This window comes from Epinephelus lanceolatus, chromosome 22 (assembly GCF_041903045.1).
Source record: "Epinephelus lanceolatus isolate andai-2023 chromosome 22, ASM4190304v1, whole genome shotgun sequence".
In the NCBI taxonomy this organism is placed as follows: Eukaryota; Metazoa; Chordata; class Actinopteri; order Perciformes; family Serranidae; genus Epinephelus; species Epinephelus lanceolatus.
Genome location: NC_135755.1, coordinates 7,485,812 through 7,504,787, shown reverse-complemented (window position 1 = coordinate 7,504,787; position 18,976 = coordinate 7,485,812). Strand labels below are relative to the sequence as shown.

Genomic DNA, 18,976 nt, shown 5'->3' with positions numbered 1-18,976 from the left:
TATTATGAGAGCAACACTAGACTACGGGTGTATAGGGTATTTATCAGCAGCAGAAACTCATCTTTAAAGACTGGATGTACAGCAGGCACAGGGACTGAGGATATGTAGTGGTGCATTTAAATCCTCTCCAGTAGCAGCCATACAAGTGGAAATGGGGGAACAGCCTTTGCGGATCATAAGAATGAAACTTATATTAGCATACTGGGTCAATCTTCAAGGGCACAGCACTTCACACCCTGCTAAAGGCATCCTGGAGGACTGTTGGGAGCACAGTGACTCTAATTTTATGAGCTTTGGATGGATAGAGAACATAAAGGCTGAACAAGCAGGTTTAGGTCATAATTGAAATACACAATCTACTGTACAGAATACACAAGAGGAGTCTGATGGTCTGCTTTATTTGGGTTCCTGCCAATGTAAGAATAGAAGGAAATGAAGGGGTTGATATTCTGGCCAAACAATCACTTAAATCACACACTGTAAATGCAGAAATTCCGTTAAGTAGGGCAGAAGGTAAATCAATAATTAAGAAACATGCGGGAAAAGTGTGGCAAGAACACTGGGACATCCAAGACATGGGAAGACACTTATATAATATACAGAATCAAGTTGGGTTGGGAAGAAGGATGGGCAGGAGCCGGAGGGAAGAGGCAGTCATCACACGACTTGGGATAGGGCACACAGGACTGAATAATACACTACATAAAATAGGTAAACACCCTGATGCCAAATGTAATCACTGTGGTCAGTCAGAATCTGTCCAACATGTTCTGTTGGAGTGTAGAGCATATGAGGAGGAAAGGAGGGCACTGATAACAGCAGCAGAGAAGGCCAAGATAGGTTTAAGTATAGGGACCTGCTCAGAGGAGAGTCAAATAATATACTCAAACATTTAATCATATATCTAAAAGATACAAGGCTGATGGAGAGGATTTAAGTTCCCTTTTTTTTGTGTGTGTGTGTTTTGTTTTGTATGCAAATCTACTGTCCCACACTCCAGTCCAGTAGGTGGCGGTAATGCACCTTCAAGTTGGTTGCCAACCGCCAATAAACTCCATAGAGATCTACCCCGGAAGCTGTACGTCACACTGTTTGAACAAGATGGCGTCTGTTGGAAACGTGTGTTAGCAGAGTCTCTTTGTTGTGTTTTTTAAAGTGTGAACATGTATAAAGTCCAAATGCTGAGAGCGTTGGTGAAGCAGCGACTAACTGCGGCTGCTGAAGAGATATTTGGGCTGGTTGAAAGAACGATAGCAGAGTACGAGGAGGAACTTTGTCGATCAAAAGAGGAAAACGAGCGACATCGGAAACTACTGGACGCTGTTTTAAACCCTCAGCTTCGGTTACACAGAGCAGGTTTGTTCATTAAACATTACAAGTTTATTATTAATGATATAACTGCAGGTTTGTGCGATAAGTATCAATGGCTTCCAAGTGGGTAGTAGGTGGGCAGAGAATACATAAATCAGAACTTCCAGGAAAGTTGTGGCGTTTGCAGTTTGGGCCATGTCCTAGGTTAATGTGGCAGGAACTTCGGGGTAATTTTACGGGGCCGTTGGTGCGTGCAAAGAGCATGGATACCAAGAGGCGAAGCTCCGTTGAATTTCTGCCAACAGCCACTAGGGGCGCTGCCGCCATTTTGGACTGTTGAGCTTGGACTGTTGCGCCCAGACAACATGCAAGATGTCAAGAAGAGGAGGAAAAAAGTAAAAGAAAACAGTGTAGTGCAATTAACTGCAACAACTATCGGTGTAACACCCCGCACCTGGCCTTCCACCGTTTCCCTGTACGTTTTAAAGTGTTTTAATATCAATTTAATATGCCAGTTTTCCTGGGAAGATATATGTGTATATATAGGCCTATGTATGGCCTCTTGGACCATTTATATCAGAACTGATTACTGCTTTAGCATTAAAATATATCATATTAAAATAGCTTATATATTATTATTATTATTATTATTACTGTCCCCTTACTGTACAAACTGTAAATAAATCTTTATTCCTGACTATGTGACGTCGCCATTAATGTGTTTCTAGTTAAAATATTGATTTTTTTATTATTATTATTTTTTATTTTTATTTTTTGGTATATTGGCTTATGGGGTGATTTTGAAGGAGTAATTAAGTTAATCTTCTCATAAGTGGATGTAATATGTAGAGATGCCATCTCGGCCGTTTTTCCTCGTTTTGGTTTTTTTAAAGTCTATATTTTGCTTTTACAAAAACGTGAAAAAGCAGCTGTGACCAAGCTATCACGAGGTGAGTAGCATTGTAAGCATAATTAATAGCGGTATACTTCAGTTTGTCTGTGTGTTTTTGTATGCAAGCGGGTCTGCTGCGGTCTGCTGACGGTCCAAAATGGCGGCGGTAGGACGAAACCATGGGGGAATTTGTTGCTATGGGGCGTTCTGTTGAGCTTCGCCTCGGTATCCATAGGCCCGTTTCCACCGCAGGAACTTCGGGGTAAATTTACGGGGCCGGAGCCGTTAGTGCGTGTCTCCACCGCAGGAACCACCCCCGAAGGACAGAGTTCCGGAACTTTTACAGGGGCTAAACAAGTCCCTGCCTCGAGGTAGGTACTCAGAACGGCCCCGAAAGACTCCTGGCTGGGGCTTGGGGATTTACTTGGTGCTGATTGGATATACTCAAGGAGGGATGTGACGTCAACAGAAAGTAACAAAATAGCCGGCATTTTTAAAACTCAGCAGAGGAGGGTTAGCTCGTTCATATAGCTTCCGCCGCCATGTAAAATAAACTCACTAAATGGCCCGTGAAAAAAAATAAAATATTTTTTCCAGCGGATATCTTAGTTACAACATGATTGAGCTAGCAAAGCAGTTTTGCGTTGATATGTGTTGTATTTATTAAGTTTTGGGAAATCACGATGTCTAGAAAGCATCAGTGGCTGCCGCTGACAGGGACAGCTAACAGCAGCATCAAAGCTAACATCAGGACGTCATCTGTTAAAAGCCTCCCGTTGTCGGATAGGACATGAAACTACTCCAGTTAGCTCAATCATGTTGTAACTAAGACATCTGCTGGAAAAAAAAATTTCACGGGCCATTTAGTGAGTTATTACAGACACCGCTATGGGCTAACAGCTAACAGCGTCCCTATGTCGCCCCCGTAAATGGTCGCGCAACGATTACGTCACATCCAGAGCCCGTAACTTTACAGGAACCTTCCTCGTACTCCGCTCTCTCAGTGGAGACACGGCGGTTGAGAGGGCCGAGCGAGAGGACATTCCTGTTGTAGTTCCTGCCCCCAAATAGTACCAGGAACTTCTTCAGTGGAAACGGGCCTCATGCTCTTTGGTGCGTGTCTCCACCGCAGGAACCACCCTCGAAGGACAGAGTTCCGGAACTTTTACAGGGGCTAAACAAGTCCCTGCCTCGGGGTAGGTACTCAGAACGGCCCCGAAAGACTCCTGGCTGGGGCTTGGGGTTTACTTGGTGCTGATTGGATATACTCAAGGAGGGATGTGACGTCAACAGAAAGCAACAAAATAGCCGCATTTTTAAAACTCAGCAGACGAGGGTTAGCTCGTTCATAGCTTCCACCACCATGTAAACAAACTCAAAAACCGGTCCGTGAAAAAATATTTTATCCAGCGGATATCTTAGTTACAACATGACTGAGCTAGCAAAGCAGTTTGGTGTTGCTATGTGTGGTATTTATTCAGTTTTGGGAAATCAGAAAGCATCAGTAACGTTAGTGGCTGCAGCTGACAGGGACAGCTAACAGCAGCAGCAAAGCTAACATCAGGATGTCATCTATTAAAAGCCTCCCGTTGTCGGATAGGACATGAAACTACTCCAGTTAGCTCAATCATGTTGTAACTAAGACATCTGCTGGAAAAAATGTTTTTTCACAGACCGTGACCGGAGTTATTACAGACACCGCTAACTGCGTTCCTACGCCCCTACGTCGCCCCTGTCAAAATGGTCGCGCAACGATTACGTCACATACAGAGCCCGGTAACTTTACAGAAACCTATGGCAAGCCGTTTTAACATTATCGCAAAGTTTGACTATCCGGAATTACCATTATAGATATCAACAACACCATTTTGACTAGTCATAATGTCATTGTGACTAGTATGCATTTTAATTGAAGATATCTATGACATTATTCTGACTAGTCAGAACTCTAATTTAAGATATCTGTAATTCAGTTTTGACTAGTAAGATTCAAACTACTTTTGCCATTAATCTGTATGGGGTTTCTCATTGGAGATATCTCCAATTCAGTTGCAGATATGTACAACGTCATTCTGACTATCTGAAACTTAATTCAAGATATCTAGAAAGGACCATGTAGATATCTTCAATTGATGATAATTAAATTTATCTTGAACTTGAATTATGACTAGTCAAAATGAAGTTGCAGATATCCGCAGTTAGAATTGCAGATATCCACAACTACATTGGAGATATCTATAATGACAAACCCCATACACATGAATGGCAAAAGTAGTTTGAATCTTACTAGTCAAAACTGAATTACAGATATCTGTAATTGGAGTTTTGACCAGGCAAAATTATGTTGCAGGTATCAGTAATGAATATCCAGTCTAGCTATTAAATGTTAAAACAGCTTGCCATAGGAACCTTCCTCCTACTCCGCTCTCTCAGTGGAGACACGGCGGCTGACAGGGCCGAGCGAGAGGACGTTCCTGTAGTAGTTCCTGCCCCCCAGATAGTACCAGGAACTCCTTCAGTGGAAACGGGCCTTTGAGTAGTGTTGCATTTGTATGCAAAAGGGATACTTCAGCTGCCAGTATCTAGTTTAACAGAGGAATTTAAATGTACCAAGGTCAGGACAGAGCTGTTGTTATCTGGGAGTAAAGACGTGGTAGTTAGGAGTGTGGTTCCAAATCCAACCAAGGGGAGGAAGTGGAACCCAAGATCGGCAGTTCAGGAGGCAGAGGCAGTTTGGCCGGGGAGGCCTGGGGCTTGGCTCAGGCAAACTGGTATAGAATAAATCAGATCAGGTGGAGAGATCCACTTCCTCTCAGGAGAAAATCCAGGAAGAGGAAGGTTATTTAAGTGTGGGAGTGGCCTATTTGAATCCCTTTTGTTTGAGACCATGCTGCAAGGTGAGCGTGTTTGCTGATTCTGTGAGTTAATCTTTTTCTGTCTCCTTTAACTTTGGCTTATATTGGAGTTATGCTATGTAGCATGTGAAATAGAGTATGGTGAATGTGCTAGGAAAGGTAGTATTGGCACGGTCTCTACCTGGAGCTCACATAAACAAAGCCTGTATTCTGAGTATTCGGTATACATTGTATTTGCATAAGTGTCCACTAGATGGCAGTATTTAATCAGAGTACATTGGACATAGTGTTTAGTCATCTATTCTGAGCGTGTCACTGATTTGCCTTAATTCTTTCATATCATGTAAAACGAATGCCTTAAGTTATTTGTTTTACTACTGCTTTATATTACTGATTGTCATGTTTACTCACTTTACATGGAGCTAACATTTAAACAGTATTATATAAATTGTTTGCCGCATGTGTAACTGTCTGTTCGTGGGTCATAAGAAATCATTTTTAAGGAGGAGATGTTTGTTTAGGAATAGATGATGCTCAGAGATCTGTAGAAGTTCAATAAGGAGTTTTTGGGCTGTGATGTGAATGAATGACAACATTTCTCTGTAACCTGTGTGTGTGTGTGTGTGTGTGTGTGTGTGTGTTTGTGTGTGTGTGTGTGTGTGTGTGTGTGCGCGCTGTTTCCTGCAGATGTCCAGCAGCTGTCGGTGGTTAAAGAAGAGGTTCCCCCTGAGCAGCAGAAGTCGAGCTCCAGTGTGGACCAGGAGGACCCAGAGCCTCCACACATTAAAGGGGAACAGGAGGAACTCTGGATCAGTCAGGAGGGAGAGCAGCTTCAAGAGCTGGAGGAGGTTGATATCACCAAGTTCATATCCACTCCTGTCCCTGTGAAGAGTGACGATGATGAAGAGAAACCTCAGTCCTCACAGCTTCATCAAAGACACACTGAACAGATGGAAACAGAAGCAGAGAGAGAGGACTGTGGAGGACCAGAACCAGCCAGGAACTCAGATCCAGATACACATTTACACTCCAAGACTGATGAAGAGACTGGAGACTCCTCTGAACCTGAGACTGATGACAGTGATGATTGGACGGAGACCAGAGAACCTCAGTCAGGTATCTGTCAAGTCACACATTTGCTTGTCTTAAGCAAGTCTCAAGTTAAACCTTCAGATCTCAAGTAAATGGTAAATGGTAAATGGACCTGCACTTGTATAGCACCTTTCTAGTCATCTGACCACTTAAAGCGCTTTTCACACTATGAGTCATATTCACCCATCGTACACACACTCATACACAAAGGATCGAGGCTACCAGACAAGTTGCCACCTGCTACTCAGTTTTTAACACACTCACGCACCAAGCAATTGGAACCGCTGATCTTCGGATTAGTGGATGTCTGGCTCTGCCTCTGAGCCATAGCCGTCCAGTCCTTGGTATAAGTCAAGAAAGTTGTGCCAAGTCATTGCTCAGGTCAAGCAAGTCACAAGTAAAGTCATACTCACAAACTCAGAAAGATAAACTAGAAAATGCATTTCCTGCGGAAAATGCGTGTGAATGCTGAAATAAAAGAAAAGGCTGAAAGTACAGAAATATCAAACAAATTGCCCGAAACATCTGAAAATCCTTACAGAGCTGAACATTTGACATTTGAATGGTTTCTGTAGCTGAAGGTATGTAAGAGTAGTAAGTGAGTAGTAGAAGGGGGGTCGACAGGGTTTGGCTGCAGTCCGCGAGGAGTTACCGCTCCTGGCTTAAGGGCGGGTGGCCTGGCTTTTGGACCTACCCTGGAGAATGTCCATCTCCATTGCGGCTTGGCATGGCATGGTGCCTCTAAACTCACTATGGAAACACAAATTGGCACGGCATGGCTCTGCTCGGCACAGCAGGGAGGATGCAGCTGAACAACCTTCATGACTCAGCCTTTATTTGGAATGTGTTACCAGCTTTACGCTCCCAGTTTTGAGAAGCAGACAAGAGAACTGGCATGGTTAGGTCAGTTGCAAAAGTCACACAACAACACAAAATAACTGCCCAATCGAAGGGCAGCTGAAGACCAGCGACTCATTGTGTTCTGTGAGGTAAGATTACTGATTCTCTCAGTGGAGTCTGGTTAATTTGAGTATGATGTTTGATGTAATTGCCACAGGGCTGGGAGGGCGGCTACAAACGGATCAGGGGGGCAGGCAGATCACGGACATTTACTCACATGGTACACCGGAAGTATCTCCCGCCAGGAAGTCCAGGAAAAAAAATCAGCCCGAACAGCCGTGTTTGGACGGATTTACAGCGAAAAAGCAGTTTCTTCACTCGGTGAGAAAAAAATACAAAAGTCTGAGTTTTCCATTTCTCAGGTTTATGTTCATTTGTTCGGATTGTAAGTGTGTATTATCTGATAGACGTATCTGTGTGTGAACTATCAGTGAAAGTTTCATTTTCCATGCTTGCCTAAGTTAGGTGGTAGACAGCTAAATGTGGATGGAAGCGGTAGGGGGACGAACGGATCACTGTGCTCCAGGTCAAACGGACCTGCACGGCCTCTGTTAATAAACATGTATTTCTTTGCTCTGTTGTTTCAGAAAACGAACAAGGTTAGAGCGAGAAAGACCACCAACGGCCTGTATAGCAGTCCCACATTGTTTGCGCAGGCACATCAGGCTGTGTGTAAGGGACGCACAGTCAGAGGTGCTGCAGCTCTGTTTGGAGTGCCGTACTCAACTCTGTATCGGTACATTAAAATTAAAAGCGTGGACCCAACTGCACCAGAGCCAGGATACAAACCTCATAATAAGGTGTTCTCAGCAGAGCAAGAGAGCAGCTTGAGGGAGTACCTTCTAAAGGCTGCAGATATTTATTATGGGCTCAGTTCTCGTGAGGTAAGCTTACGTAGCATAGAGAATTGTTTAAAGTTAATGCAAATCATAGATAATTGATAAGTTCATAAAGTTTAAGAAATGATGTTACAGTTTCTAGGTTGAAAACAATAGCAAGTTCTTTATTACCTTCAAATACATGGATATCACAGTTCATAGGATAAAACTGATTAAATTAATAAATAAGTTAAAATATATACATAGATATTACAGCTCATAGGGTTAGGGTGAACATAATTAAGTTAAAATCAATGTATTGTGTAAATGTAATATTGAACATTATGCCAAATTTAAAGTATTAATTCATTGTGGCTCTTGAATCCCTCAGGTCCGCAGTCTTGCCTACCAGCTGGCCAAGAAGCATGACTGTAGTTATCCAAAGGCTTGGGATGTGAACCAGTTAGCCGGGAGGGACTGGTCCGCCGCCTTCCTGCATCGCAATCCACAGCTGTTGGTCCGACGTCCTCAGGCCACCAGCCTTTCACGAGCCACAAGTTTCAATCCTTCCAATGTTGGAAACTTCTTTTCCAAACTGTCCAAGGTCCTGGACAGGCACCACTTCCAAGCCAAGGATGTGTGGAACGTCGACGATTCCAGCACGGTCAATGTTCAAGTGCCTGATAAAGTTGTCGCCAGCCGTGGCACAAAGCAGGTCGGAGCCATGACGTCTGCGGAGAGAGGGACATTTGTCACAATGGCATTAGCTGTCAATGCCATGGGTAACTCCATCCCACCCCACTTTGTGTTTCCCTGCAAAACTTATCATGACCACTTTGTCAGAGACGGGCCTACAGGCTGCACTGGCTCATGCTCAGAGTCAGGTTGGATGCAGGAGAGCGACTTCCTGATCTTCCTCAAACACTTCGTCCATCACACCAAAGCATCCGCTGACTCCAAAGTGCTTCTGCTCCTAGATAATCATACCTCTCACCTCTCGCTGGAAGGCATAGATTATTGTCGTGCCAACGGTGTCGTGCTCCTCTCCTTCCCACCTCACTGCTCACACAAGCTCCAGCCTGTGGACCGCAGTGTGTACGAACCTCTGAAGAGGTGCATCAACTCAGCCATGGACCAATGGATGATGGGAAATCCTGGGAAAAAAATGACAATTTATGATTTGCCAGGTACGATTTGTAAGATCTATCTGTTTAAATAGGGACAATACATATTAAACAACTTTTAAAATCAAATGTAAATATACCAGTTTTATGCACCAGGACTGTGTTTTTCACAGGTATTGTGGCAACAGCGCTGCCATCTGCTGCCACACCGTCAAACATAGTGGCTGGCTTCAGGTGTACAGGAATCTGGCCGTTCAACCCCAGCATCTTCACAGAGGAGGATTTCTCACCGGCGTATGTGACTATGTGACATCCGCCGGCCAGTGTGGAAACAACACCAGCTGTCCCGGTTCTGCCAGCACTGCTGTCCACCATTGTGGTAGGGCTGGGTGATTCATATTACATATGAAAAATGTTTTGCGCTCTTGAGGTGAACTGCAGGATTAGAGCAGGTGCAAAGGCCAAAAAAGTCATACAGTTCAAAAAAAGAGAAAAGGCCTGCACACTGACAGAAAAGAGGAGGCTCTCGGATGCAGAAAAAAGTTTATTTCAAAACATCAAAATGAAAAGTGATGTTTTGAAATAAAAAATCCGTGTAGACGGAGAACGATTGACAAAGATTGCCGCTTGCCAGTTTCAGGCTCAGGAAATTTTTTTTTTTTTTTTTTTGTGGCTTTAAGTGTTGCTGCTGCCCCCGTCCACAGTCAACAGACTCCTTTGATAGAAATAGTTATGGTTTTCCTCATAGCTATAAAGGCCATTTTTGGTCTCTTGTGTCCCTCTATTATTATGTGTACCCTCTAAATTCAGAGGTTTTTACGCGGTGCAGGTAGAACTCTTTATGACATTGTTTTTTTCCAACAGCAGCAGTAGTATGAGTCATGGGGTGGATAAACGATCAGCTGCTTCAATCAGAGCTGATCTGATTGATGGATGAGAGGAGCAGCTGCTGCAGAGGTGAGTGAAAGCAAGTGAAAGCAATAAAGCAACTTGGGACATAAAGTAAGCACAGCAGACACATCAGACAGGATGAACCATGATGTGAAACTCTGTATCTTTAAATGTTTCAGTCATGGCTGAAAATAACTAAATAAACAATCTTCCAATGGTTTTATACTGATGGATTATGTGTTAAAGGTTTGATTTTATTTCCTGAATGTTACACTTATGGACTATCTGTGTAAACTGCCCATCAAGATGTTAAAGGCTGGATGTAACTATTCTGATGTTACACTTATGGATTCCCTGTGTAAACTGATTGATATTTAGTGATCTTAATTTTGTGTACTTGTGTACATGGTCTGTGTGGATTTTATAATTGTCTTTCTTTTTTTCTATCTTTGTAATATGTTACTGAGTTAACTAATGGAGTATGGTATACAATGGAAAGTGCCTTGATTAACCCCCTATGAGGGTTTTTTTTGCATCTCTCCATCACGTTTCTGTTGCTCATGTACTACTTTTTTGCATATGTGAAAACAAATGAACTAAACTTTAAAAAAAAAAATTGGAACAGTTCAATAAAAGTCATTCTTTCAAAAAGTGTATTTTAATCATTTATCCTCCTGCATGTGTCTTTTTTGAGTAAGCCTTTAATTCCATTCGTACCTCTGGACTTTTATTTTGAAACTCATTAACTCATTTACCCCGGAAGCTGTACTCTTCACTGTTGCTAACGTCGCACTGTTTAAACAAGATGGTGTCTGGTAGAAAGTTGTGTTAACAGAGGAGGAGAACGAGCGAAAACGGAAACCAGTGGACGCTGTTTACAGCCCTCAGCTTCGGTTACACAGAGCAGGTTTGTTCAATAAATATTGAGTCTGTCAACAATTACACGCTGCGTTAGCTTCCCTGTTGTTGTTAGCTTCTCTGGTGTCGTTAACTATTTTTCCTCCCGGCCTTCATGGACTGGTTCTTTTTTCTTGTTTTTATTTAACACGGACAATCATGCTCTTTGACAATTGAGTGGGATTTCTTCATTTCTAAGGGACACAGGTAACTTGTTTACATCCTGTAACTAGGATCCAATGAATGTGATTTCTTACACCTTATTATGACACACAGATGTAGTCATATTTATATTGTGGTTTACTGCATGTAAATATGTTTCAAGATTGCAGTTATTGAAGCTAATGTGTTCATCAATTTAATGTTGCAGCCGGTCAATGTGGAGCAAATGTAAATGTATTTACAGTCAGGTTTAAACTCTCTGAAAAATGATGAAGTCCCAGTCAGTGATATAATTGCTGATGAGAAACGATTTAGTTGCTCTGAGTGTGGGAAAAGATTTGGTTTAAGTGGAGTTCTGAAGACACACATGAGATCTCATACAGGAGAGAAACCATTTAGCTGCTCCAAGTGTGGGAAGAGATTTTGTCAAAGTGGAGATCTGAGTAGACACATGAGAGCTCATACAGGAGAGAAACCATTTTGCTGCTCTGAGTGTGGGAAAAGTTTTTGTTGTGAAACTGAAGAAACACATGAGATATCATAAGAGAGAGAAACCAATTAACTGTTCAATTTTGGGAAATCATTTGCACAGTGTCATGTCTTACATACACATGAGAACTCATGAAGGAGAAAAGTGATTCGTTTGAAAACAACAAAAAACTTTGGAATAGGTCTTTAAAGACACATGAGTACCCATAAAAGGGAAAGACTTTTCAGCTGCAGCGTTTGTATGAAGTCTTTAACACAGACTGGACAGGTACACAACCACATGAAAACCTGCACAGGAGAGAAACCTATAAGTTGCAGTGTTTGTCATTAAAGATTCACTTGGCCTAAACAACTTGGAAACTATCAGTGTGTTGTTTGTCCGTCCGCACAGCCTCATCAAATTCAAACTGAGGAGAGCAGAGAGGCAGTGTGGAGGACCAGAACCAGCCAGGAACTCACATCCAGATACATGTTTACAACCAGAGACTGATGACAGTGATGATGATCGGAAGGAGATCAAAGAACTTCAGTCAGCTTTCAACTCTCTGTAAAATATGAAGTCCCAGTACGTTGCGTGACACTCAATACTAACCAAAAATTGTTAAGTTGCTCAGAGTGGGGTAAAAAAAGTCAGCTGTCAGCTAGAGTCTGAGGAGACACAGGGAGTCACATGGTAGAGAAACCATAGAATTGTTTAGTTTTTGGTGCACACATCACTCAGCAGAAGATGCACATAGTGGGCTTCGTCAGATCAGATATGCACTCAATAGCCCCTTTTACACTGCCAGATTGTCTGCGAATGTTGGGCCGCGATAGCAGAAATTAAAGATGAGCAACTGGGGAGACAAGGAATTGCGCAGCCTCCTTGTCCTCGCAAACAAAGAGGCCATTAACCATCAGATGACGGGGGGGGGGGGGATTGAAGAACAGGCCGACTTATGAGAGAATCGCCAAAGGACTAACCAGCTGTGGCTTCCCTCCCACGTCACTGTTTACATCACATGCTGAGCTACACATTTTGTTACTTGCTCACTCCCCCCATTGCCGCGAAAAAAGGCACCTTCTGTATAAACAAAGGTAGGTAGATTTCATGATTTTGTTTTTATACTGCCAATGCTGAAAAAAGACTGATTGGGCTTTCCTGCAAATTTGCACAGTTCCTATCTAAAAAGGGCTACTGTGCACTCTACACAACTGTCGACTATCTCTATACACTCTGACTCTATCCACCAAGATTTAATAGAAGAAGTAACCACCACATTATGTCTGCTCCATAGTTGTAGTATCCATTATCCTCTTCTGTTTGAATACTTGGTGTTCTGGATACACTCGACTGGTATTCAATACAAATCAACATATCCCTTGTTGAGTGCTTTCATTGTGGTGACTTTCTTGCTTTTTCTAAAAAGCAACAAGCAACAAATTTGGCAACTCATTTGGACCACCAAGGGGTAACAGAGATATATATTTAAATATATTGTATTTCATTCTGAAAAAAGTTATAGTGATGGATTATGTGTTAAAGGTTTGATTTTATTTCCTGAATGTTACACTTACGGACTTTCTGTGTAAACTGCCCATCAAGATGTTAAAGGTTGGAGTTTATCCTCCTGATGTTAAACTGTGTAAACTGTCTACTAATATTTAGTGGTTTTAATTTTGTGTACTTCTTCCATCTTTATTATATTTTACTGAGTTAACTAATGGATTAGGGTATACACTGGAAAGTGCCTTGATGAAGCCCCTCTGAAGGGTTTTTGCATCTCTCCATGTTTCCGTTGCTCATGTACTACTTTTTTTTTTTTTTTTTTTGCACATCTGAAAACAAATAAACTAAAAGACAATTGGAACAGTTCAAAAAGTGTGATTCTTTTAGTGTATTTTAATCATTTATCCTCCTGAGTGTGTTTTTCTGAGTAACTCTGGAATTTCATTAACACTTCTGGACTTTTATTTTGAAGCCCATTAACTCATCTACCCCGGAAGCTGATGCTTTACTGTCGCTAACTTCACAGTACTCGAGCAAGATGGCGTCTGATAGAAAGGTGTGTTAGCAGAGTCTCTTTGTTGTGTTTTTTAAAGTGTGAACATGTCTAAAGTCCAAATGCTGAGAGCGTTGGTGAAGCAGCGACTAACTGCGGCTGCTGAAGAGATATTTGGGCTGTTTGAAAGAACGATAGCAGAGTACGAGGAGGAACTTTGTCGATCAAAAGAGGAGAACGAGCGACAACGGAAACGACTGGACGCTGTTTTCAACCCTCAGCCTCAGTTAAACAAAGCAGGTTTGTTCATTTAACATTACAAGTTCATTATTAATAATATAACTGCAGGTTTGTTCAATAAATATTCAGTTTGTCGATGTTTATACGCCGCGTTAGCTTCTCTGGTGTCGTTAGCTTCTCTGGTGATGTCGTTAGCCCCGGATGCATTGATTGTGTTTTTCTTTTGATATTAATATTCACCATATTCCTTACCCACACGATCCCTTACGCGCATTATGTGCATTACTTCCGGCATTCAACGGAAACCGGCGGTTTCCAGTGGTAACAGTTTGTTTACAGTATTCTATTATTCTTTCCAAGAGCAATTGGTAAACAAAACGTGGAACACACCATCTGTTTAAAAACAGGATTATGTGATCATACCTCTGCTCCTTCTAAAGATGATTTCTGATGGCTTATTAAGAGATACGAACACATTTGGCAAACATTTAACAGTATTAACTGTAGCTCCATGTAAAGTGGATAAATGTGATGTTTCCTAGCTAATCCTCCGCACATATTTTAATTTCTGATTTATTAAAAACTGTTCTGAGCGAAACATGAAGCTGAATTTAGCAGCAGACTTTAATAGTAATAGAAAGTAGGCACAAAATAAATAACATTTGGCATTCATTTTTTTTATATAATATAAAGGAAGTATGTATCAAAGCTGCGCAAAGACATTTTAGAAAATGCAAAGTTAACCTTAGTTAAATATTTGTTAAAAAATAAATCAGTATTTGCTAAACTGAAGGCAAATTACTTTGGAAAAGAACCAGCATTGGCAGTTAGCCACCAAGAGTAGCCACTGGGAGAACCGCAGACAATCGATGGGACGAACTAGCTTACTGCTACTTCCGCTATCTCACAGGAAGTTGCGCGCATAATCATTTCTACAGTAGCGCCCTCAGGAATAAGGTGGATAGACAAACATGATTTATAGAAATTTAGCAGGATTTCCAAAACAACAAGGGACGTAGGTAGCGTGTTAACTTCCTGTGATTAGGATCCAATAAATCTGATTTCCATATATTTAATTTGTATTTATCAGTCGTAACACCTTATTTTGAAATGCAGATGTATCATATCTGCATCATGGTTTATTGCATCACAATATATGTTTCAAGATTGGATGTATTGAAGCGTTTTAACGTTGCAGCTGGTCTAGGTGGAGCAAACTTAAATGTATTTATGAATATATATTACTATATTACCTGATATACTGCTGGGTAGCCTGGATAATATTTTTTTAATCAACATTAATAACAGTAGCTGGCTGTGATGATAAAAAAAATAAATAAATAAAAAAATTGTAGAATAGAAAACTCTACAGATAAAACTTGATGAAAAAACGTAATGTTGAGCCTTAGAGCTTTCTGCAGTGCCTCAGTAGTACGAGCTTAGCTTCTGGGGGGTCAGCTTCCTGTGACTGCATGCTTCATTTGCCGGGGGTCAGGGCGAGGAGGAAACATATGTCAATGGGCAAATGCTTCGAAACAACAACCGTGTTTTATTTACTTTGGCTGCCGGTAATCAAACCTTAGTCTTGGCACACTGCCACATCCTATGGACAATCATTATCACACAATTCACTTTAGCCTGAGCAAATAAAGAGCCACACTGTAGCCTCCAGACATGACAAGAGTAACAGTACATGTTAATGACTGCTATGAAATTAAAGCTCACCTCAACCTCACTCACTCTGACACAGCTGAGTGAACACTGTGAAGCTGTTTGATGCTCAGAGATCTGTAGAAGTTCAATAAGGAGTTTTTGAGCTGTGATGTGAATGAACGACAACATTTCTCTGTAACATCTGTGTGTGTGTGTGTGTGTGTGTGTGTGTGTGTGTGTGTGTGTGTGTGTGTGTGGTGTTTGTTTCCTGTTTCCTGCAGACATCCAGCAGTTGTCGGTGGTTAAAGAAGAGGTTCCCCCTGAGCAGCAGGAGTGGAGCTCCAGTGTGGACCAGGAGGACCCAGAGCCTCCACACATTAAAGAGGAACAGGAGGAACTCTGGATCAGTCAGGAGGGAGAGCAGCTTCAAGGGCTTGAGGAGGATGATATCATCAAGTTTACCTTCATTCCTGTCCCTGTGAAGAGTGAAGATGATGAAGAGAAACCTCAGTCCTCACAGCTTCACCAAAGACACACTGAACAGATGGAAACAGAAGCAGAAGAAAAGGGTTGTGTAGGAGCAGAACCAGCCAGGAACTCAGATCTAGATACACATTTACAACCTGAGACTGATGACAAGACTGGAGAGTCCTCTGAACCAGAGACTGATGACAGTGATGGTTGGAAGGAGACCAGAGAACCTCCGTCAGGTTTAAACTGTCTGATAAATGATGAAGTCTCTGTCAATGATTTGATTGTTGATGAGAAACGATTTAGCTGCCCTGAGTGTGGGAAAAGATTTGGTCACAAGGGACATCTGAGGATTCACATGAGGTCTCATACAGGAGAGAAACCATTTAGCTGCTCTGAGTGTGGTAAAAGATTTGGTCAGAGTGGCGATCTGAAGATACACATGAGATCTCATACAGGTGAAAAACCATTTAGCTGCTCTGAGTGCGGGAAAAGATTTGGTCACAGCGGCGATGTGAAGAAACACATGAGATCTCATACAGGAGAGAAACCATTTAGCTGCTCCGAGTGTGGGAAAAGATTTGGTCAGAGAGGAAATTTGACGAGACACATGAGATATCATACAGGAGAGAAACCATGTAGCTGCTCTGAGTGTGGGAAAAGATTTTGTCAAATTGAGCATCTGAAGAGACACATGAGAACTCATACAGGAGAGAAACCATTTATCTGCTCTGAGTGTGGGAAAAGATTTTGTCAAAGTGGAAGTCTGAGGAAACACATGACGTCTCATACAGGAGAGATAAAGGGCGAGGCGATATGAACAGAAATTCATATCAGCGATACACAGTAGACACACATAGAGCCTTTCACGGAAAATACCTATATAGGTATTTTCCGTGAAAGGCTCTATGTTTTCAGTTGCAAGTCAAAGACACATTTGAGATGTCATAAGCACTTTTATGAAAACAGACTTTCAAAATGAATTTCAAAGATAGAGATTTTATTCTCCTGTTTGAAGATATGCAGGTGCACAACAGTTACACTTCCAACACACCAGTGGGTGGCGGGAATTCTGTGAAGTGCTGTAAAGTTTAGTTGATTCAAAACACACTATAAACACACAACAAACAGGGCTTAATAATGACCGCCTGAACACATGCACACAACTCAGCTTCACTATAACTCGCAGCATTCACAGACAAACACTTGTCTTTATCTGGACACATTTTCCCCACAAATGCAACATGCTAATGTTTTTGGCACAGGCATTTGACATTAAATGAATTAGCCTAGCGGCCAGCGCACTTTTTTTTAACAAAGGGAATGGTACAAAACAGGGCTGCCCCTGACCAAATTGGGGCCCTAAGCAAAATTTTATTTTGCTTAGGCCCCCCCCCCCCCCCCCCCCCCGCCCCCGCCCACACACACACGCCCACACACACACACCTCTCCCCATCCCAAATGTGTCATAGGTAACATACTAAAAAACATACTAATTCAGGATAAGACTGTTATGATTTAAATTCATGAACAGATGGCGACATTTACCTCCATAAAAACAGTCGAAAACTTATATTAACAACATAAATTGATAGGCTATAAACTTTAGCCAATATATTATATATTGGCTAAAGTTTAAAGGCTATCAATATATACGATCACCAACTGGACATTTTACCACTCCTTTTCATTGAATGCATAGGGCGTTAACAAGACATTCAATAACTGTTAATCAGAAAAAAAAAATTCTCCAGTCTAGACAGAGACTGGAGACAGAGATTCCTATCTAATGAGTAGCAGCTCAGGTGTTTGTGCCACAAAGTTGTATTTCAACAACATGCCCACCTTCAAGTGAAGCATGAGCCTCCTCTTGTTTTGCCTTTTTTCTCCTCTTGCTCGCTCCTGGCTCGTGATGTCTTTTGGACGACATGTCGACAACTCTTCACCTGCTGCAGCTCTGCAAGTGCCTGCCGGCGCACCCCTCTGATTGGTCAGATGTCGAGTGCTGTCAATCACTGCAGTGACACATGCGCGGTCAGATGACAGGTCTCTTCTCTCCTGATTCTACGCAGGCCTCACGGTAGCGCATATGTGCATCTATTGCACATATGCGTCCCCTCGTGCAAAATGTGGCCCCACATTGAAGATGAGGCCCTACGCACAGCGCGTGTTCTGCGTTTAGGGAGGGGCGGCCCTGGTACAAGATTTCGCTCCATTACAACTCACAAGGTTCACTGACAACTGTCTCATACTAAACACATTTTCCAATTAAGTACAACATGCTAACGGTATTAGCATGAGCCTATGCTTATTTTTTACATTGTATAACTTGTATAAATTAGCCTAGCGACAAGTGGAGATTTCCTCTGCTCATATGAAGCCAGGATAAATCACACACCAGACTTAAAATGTTACTTTTGTGGAGGTTTTAATTTCTTCATTATTTATTGTTTCTTATCTGTGAAATTAAAGTAAATAAGAGCTTTGTTTCCACTGAGAGAAATGGTTTCAGCTTACGAAAATAGACAGGAGGTCTGCGTCGACATGTAGTTTCATTTCTGGTGAGGTGCACGTCAGACTAGGGTTTTAAAAAGTGTTGCTGGAGAACTTGTGTGTGAGTTAGTGGGGCAGAGCTGTGCAGAGTGTGAGAGAGGAGAGATGCACACTGGCATGTATGTAATGCAACTTGACCCTATATTGATATAAACAGTGTTGTCTAATTCTATATCTTGCTTGTAAATAGATTGTTATATCATATATAGACATTATATCACCCAGCCCAAGAGTGAAATCATTGAGTTGCTTTGATTCTGGGAAAAGATTTGGTCAAAGTGAGCCTCTGAGGGACCACATGAGATCTCATACAGGAGAAAAACTATGAAGCTGCTGTGAGTGTGGGAAAAGATTTTGTCAAAGAGCACAACTGAGGGAACAATGGAAATCTCATGCAGGAGAGAATCCACTTCATTGCTCTGAGTGTGGGGAGATTATCTCAAAAAAGGACATCTGAAGAGACATATGAGAACTTATACAGGAGAAAACCTTTCAGCTCGTCAATGTGTGGAAAATCATTTACACAAAGTGGAACTCTACATACAGACATGAGAACTCAAGAGGGGGAAAAGTGATTCAGCTGTTCGGTTGTTTAAAAAATCTTTTACATGAATTAAGACTTTAAAAACACCCATGAGAGCTCATA

At 41.9% G+C, this 18,976-nt stretch overlaps 2 protein-coding genes across 5 annotated transcripts in view; both read left to right on the top strand.

Moving 5' to 3' along the window:
* Positions 1 to 1,094: 1,094 nt before the first annotated feature.
* Positions 1,095 to 10,534, top strand: LOC117245842 (uncharacterized). 3 transcript variants are annotated; one of them, XR_004500642.2, is made up of 7 exons: positions 1,096 to 1,356; positions 5,746 to 6,174; positions 7,208 to 7,371; positions 7,638 to 7,934; positions 8,260 to 9,055; positions 9,166 to 9,371; positions 9,860 to 10,534. XR_004500642.2 is itself a non-coding variant. In XM_033609408.2 (6 exons), the coding sequence occupies exons 1-6, from the start codon at positions 1,164 to 1,166 to the stop codon at positions 9,300 to 9,302; spliced, it is 2,016 nt and encodes a 671-aa protein (XP_033465299.2). In that variant the 5' UTR covers positions 1,095 to 1,163; the 3' UTR covers positions 9,303 to 10,534. The 3 variants fall into 3 exon arrangements, 1 of the variants encoding a protein (XP_033465299.2); XR_004500641.2 differs by having other exon boundaries at positions 9,857 to 10,534; XM_033609408.2 differs by having other exon boundaries at positions 1,095 to 1,356; positions 9,166 to 10,534.
* A 2,915-nt stretch (positions 10,535 to 13,449) lies between these two features.
* The window catches only part of LOC117245847 (uncharacterized), a 301,333-nt gene continuing 295,806 nt past the window's right edge, over positions 13,450 to 18,976 (top strand). The window contains exons 1-2 of one of the 2 annotated variants that reach the window (XM_078163883.1): positions 13,450 to 13,713; positions 15,588 to 17,150. In XM_078163883.1, the coding sequence (XP_078020009.1) occupies positions 13,521 to 13,713; positions 15,588 to 16,597 (1,203 nt within the window). In that variant the 5' untranslated portion in view covers positions 13,450 to 13,520 and the 3' untranslated portion in view covers positions 16,598 to 17,150. Of the gene's footprint in view, positions 13,714 to 15,587; positions 17,151 to 18,976 lie in introns of those variants that run through there. The other variant, XM_078163881.1, reaches the window with a different exon arrangement.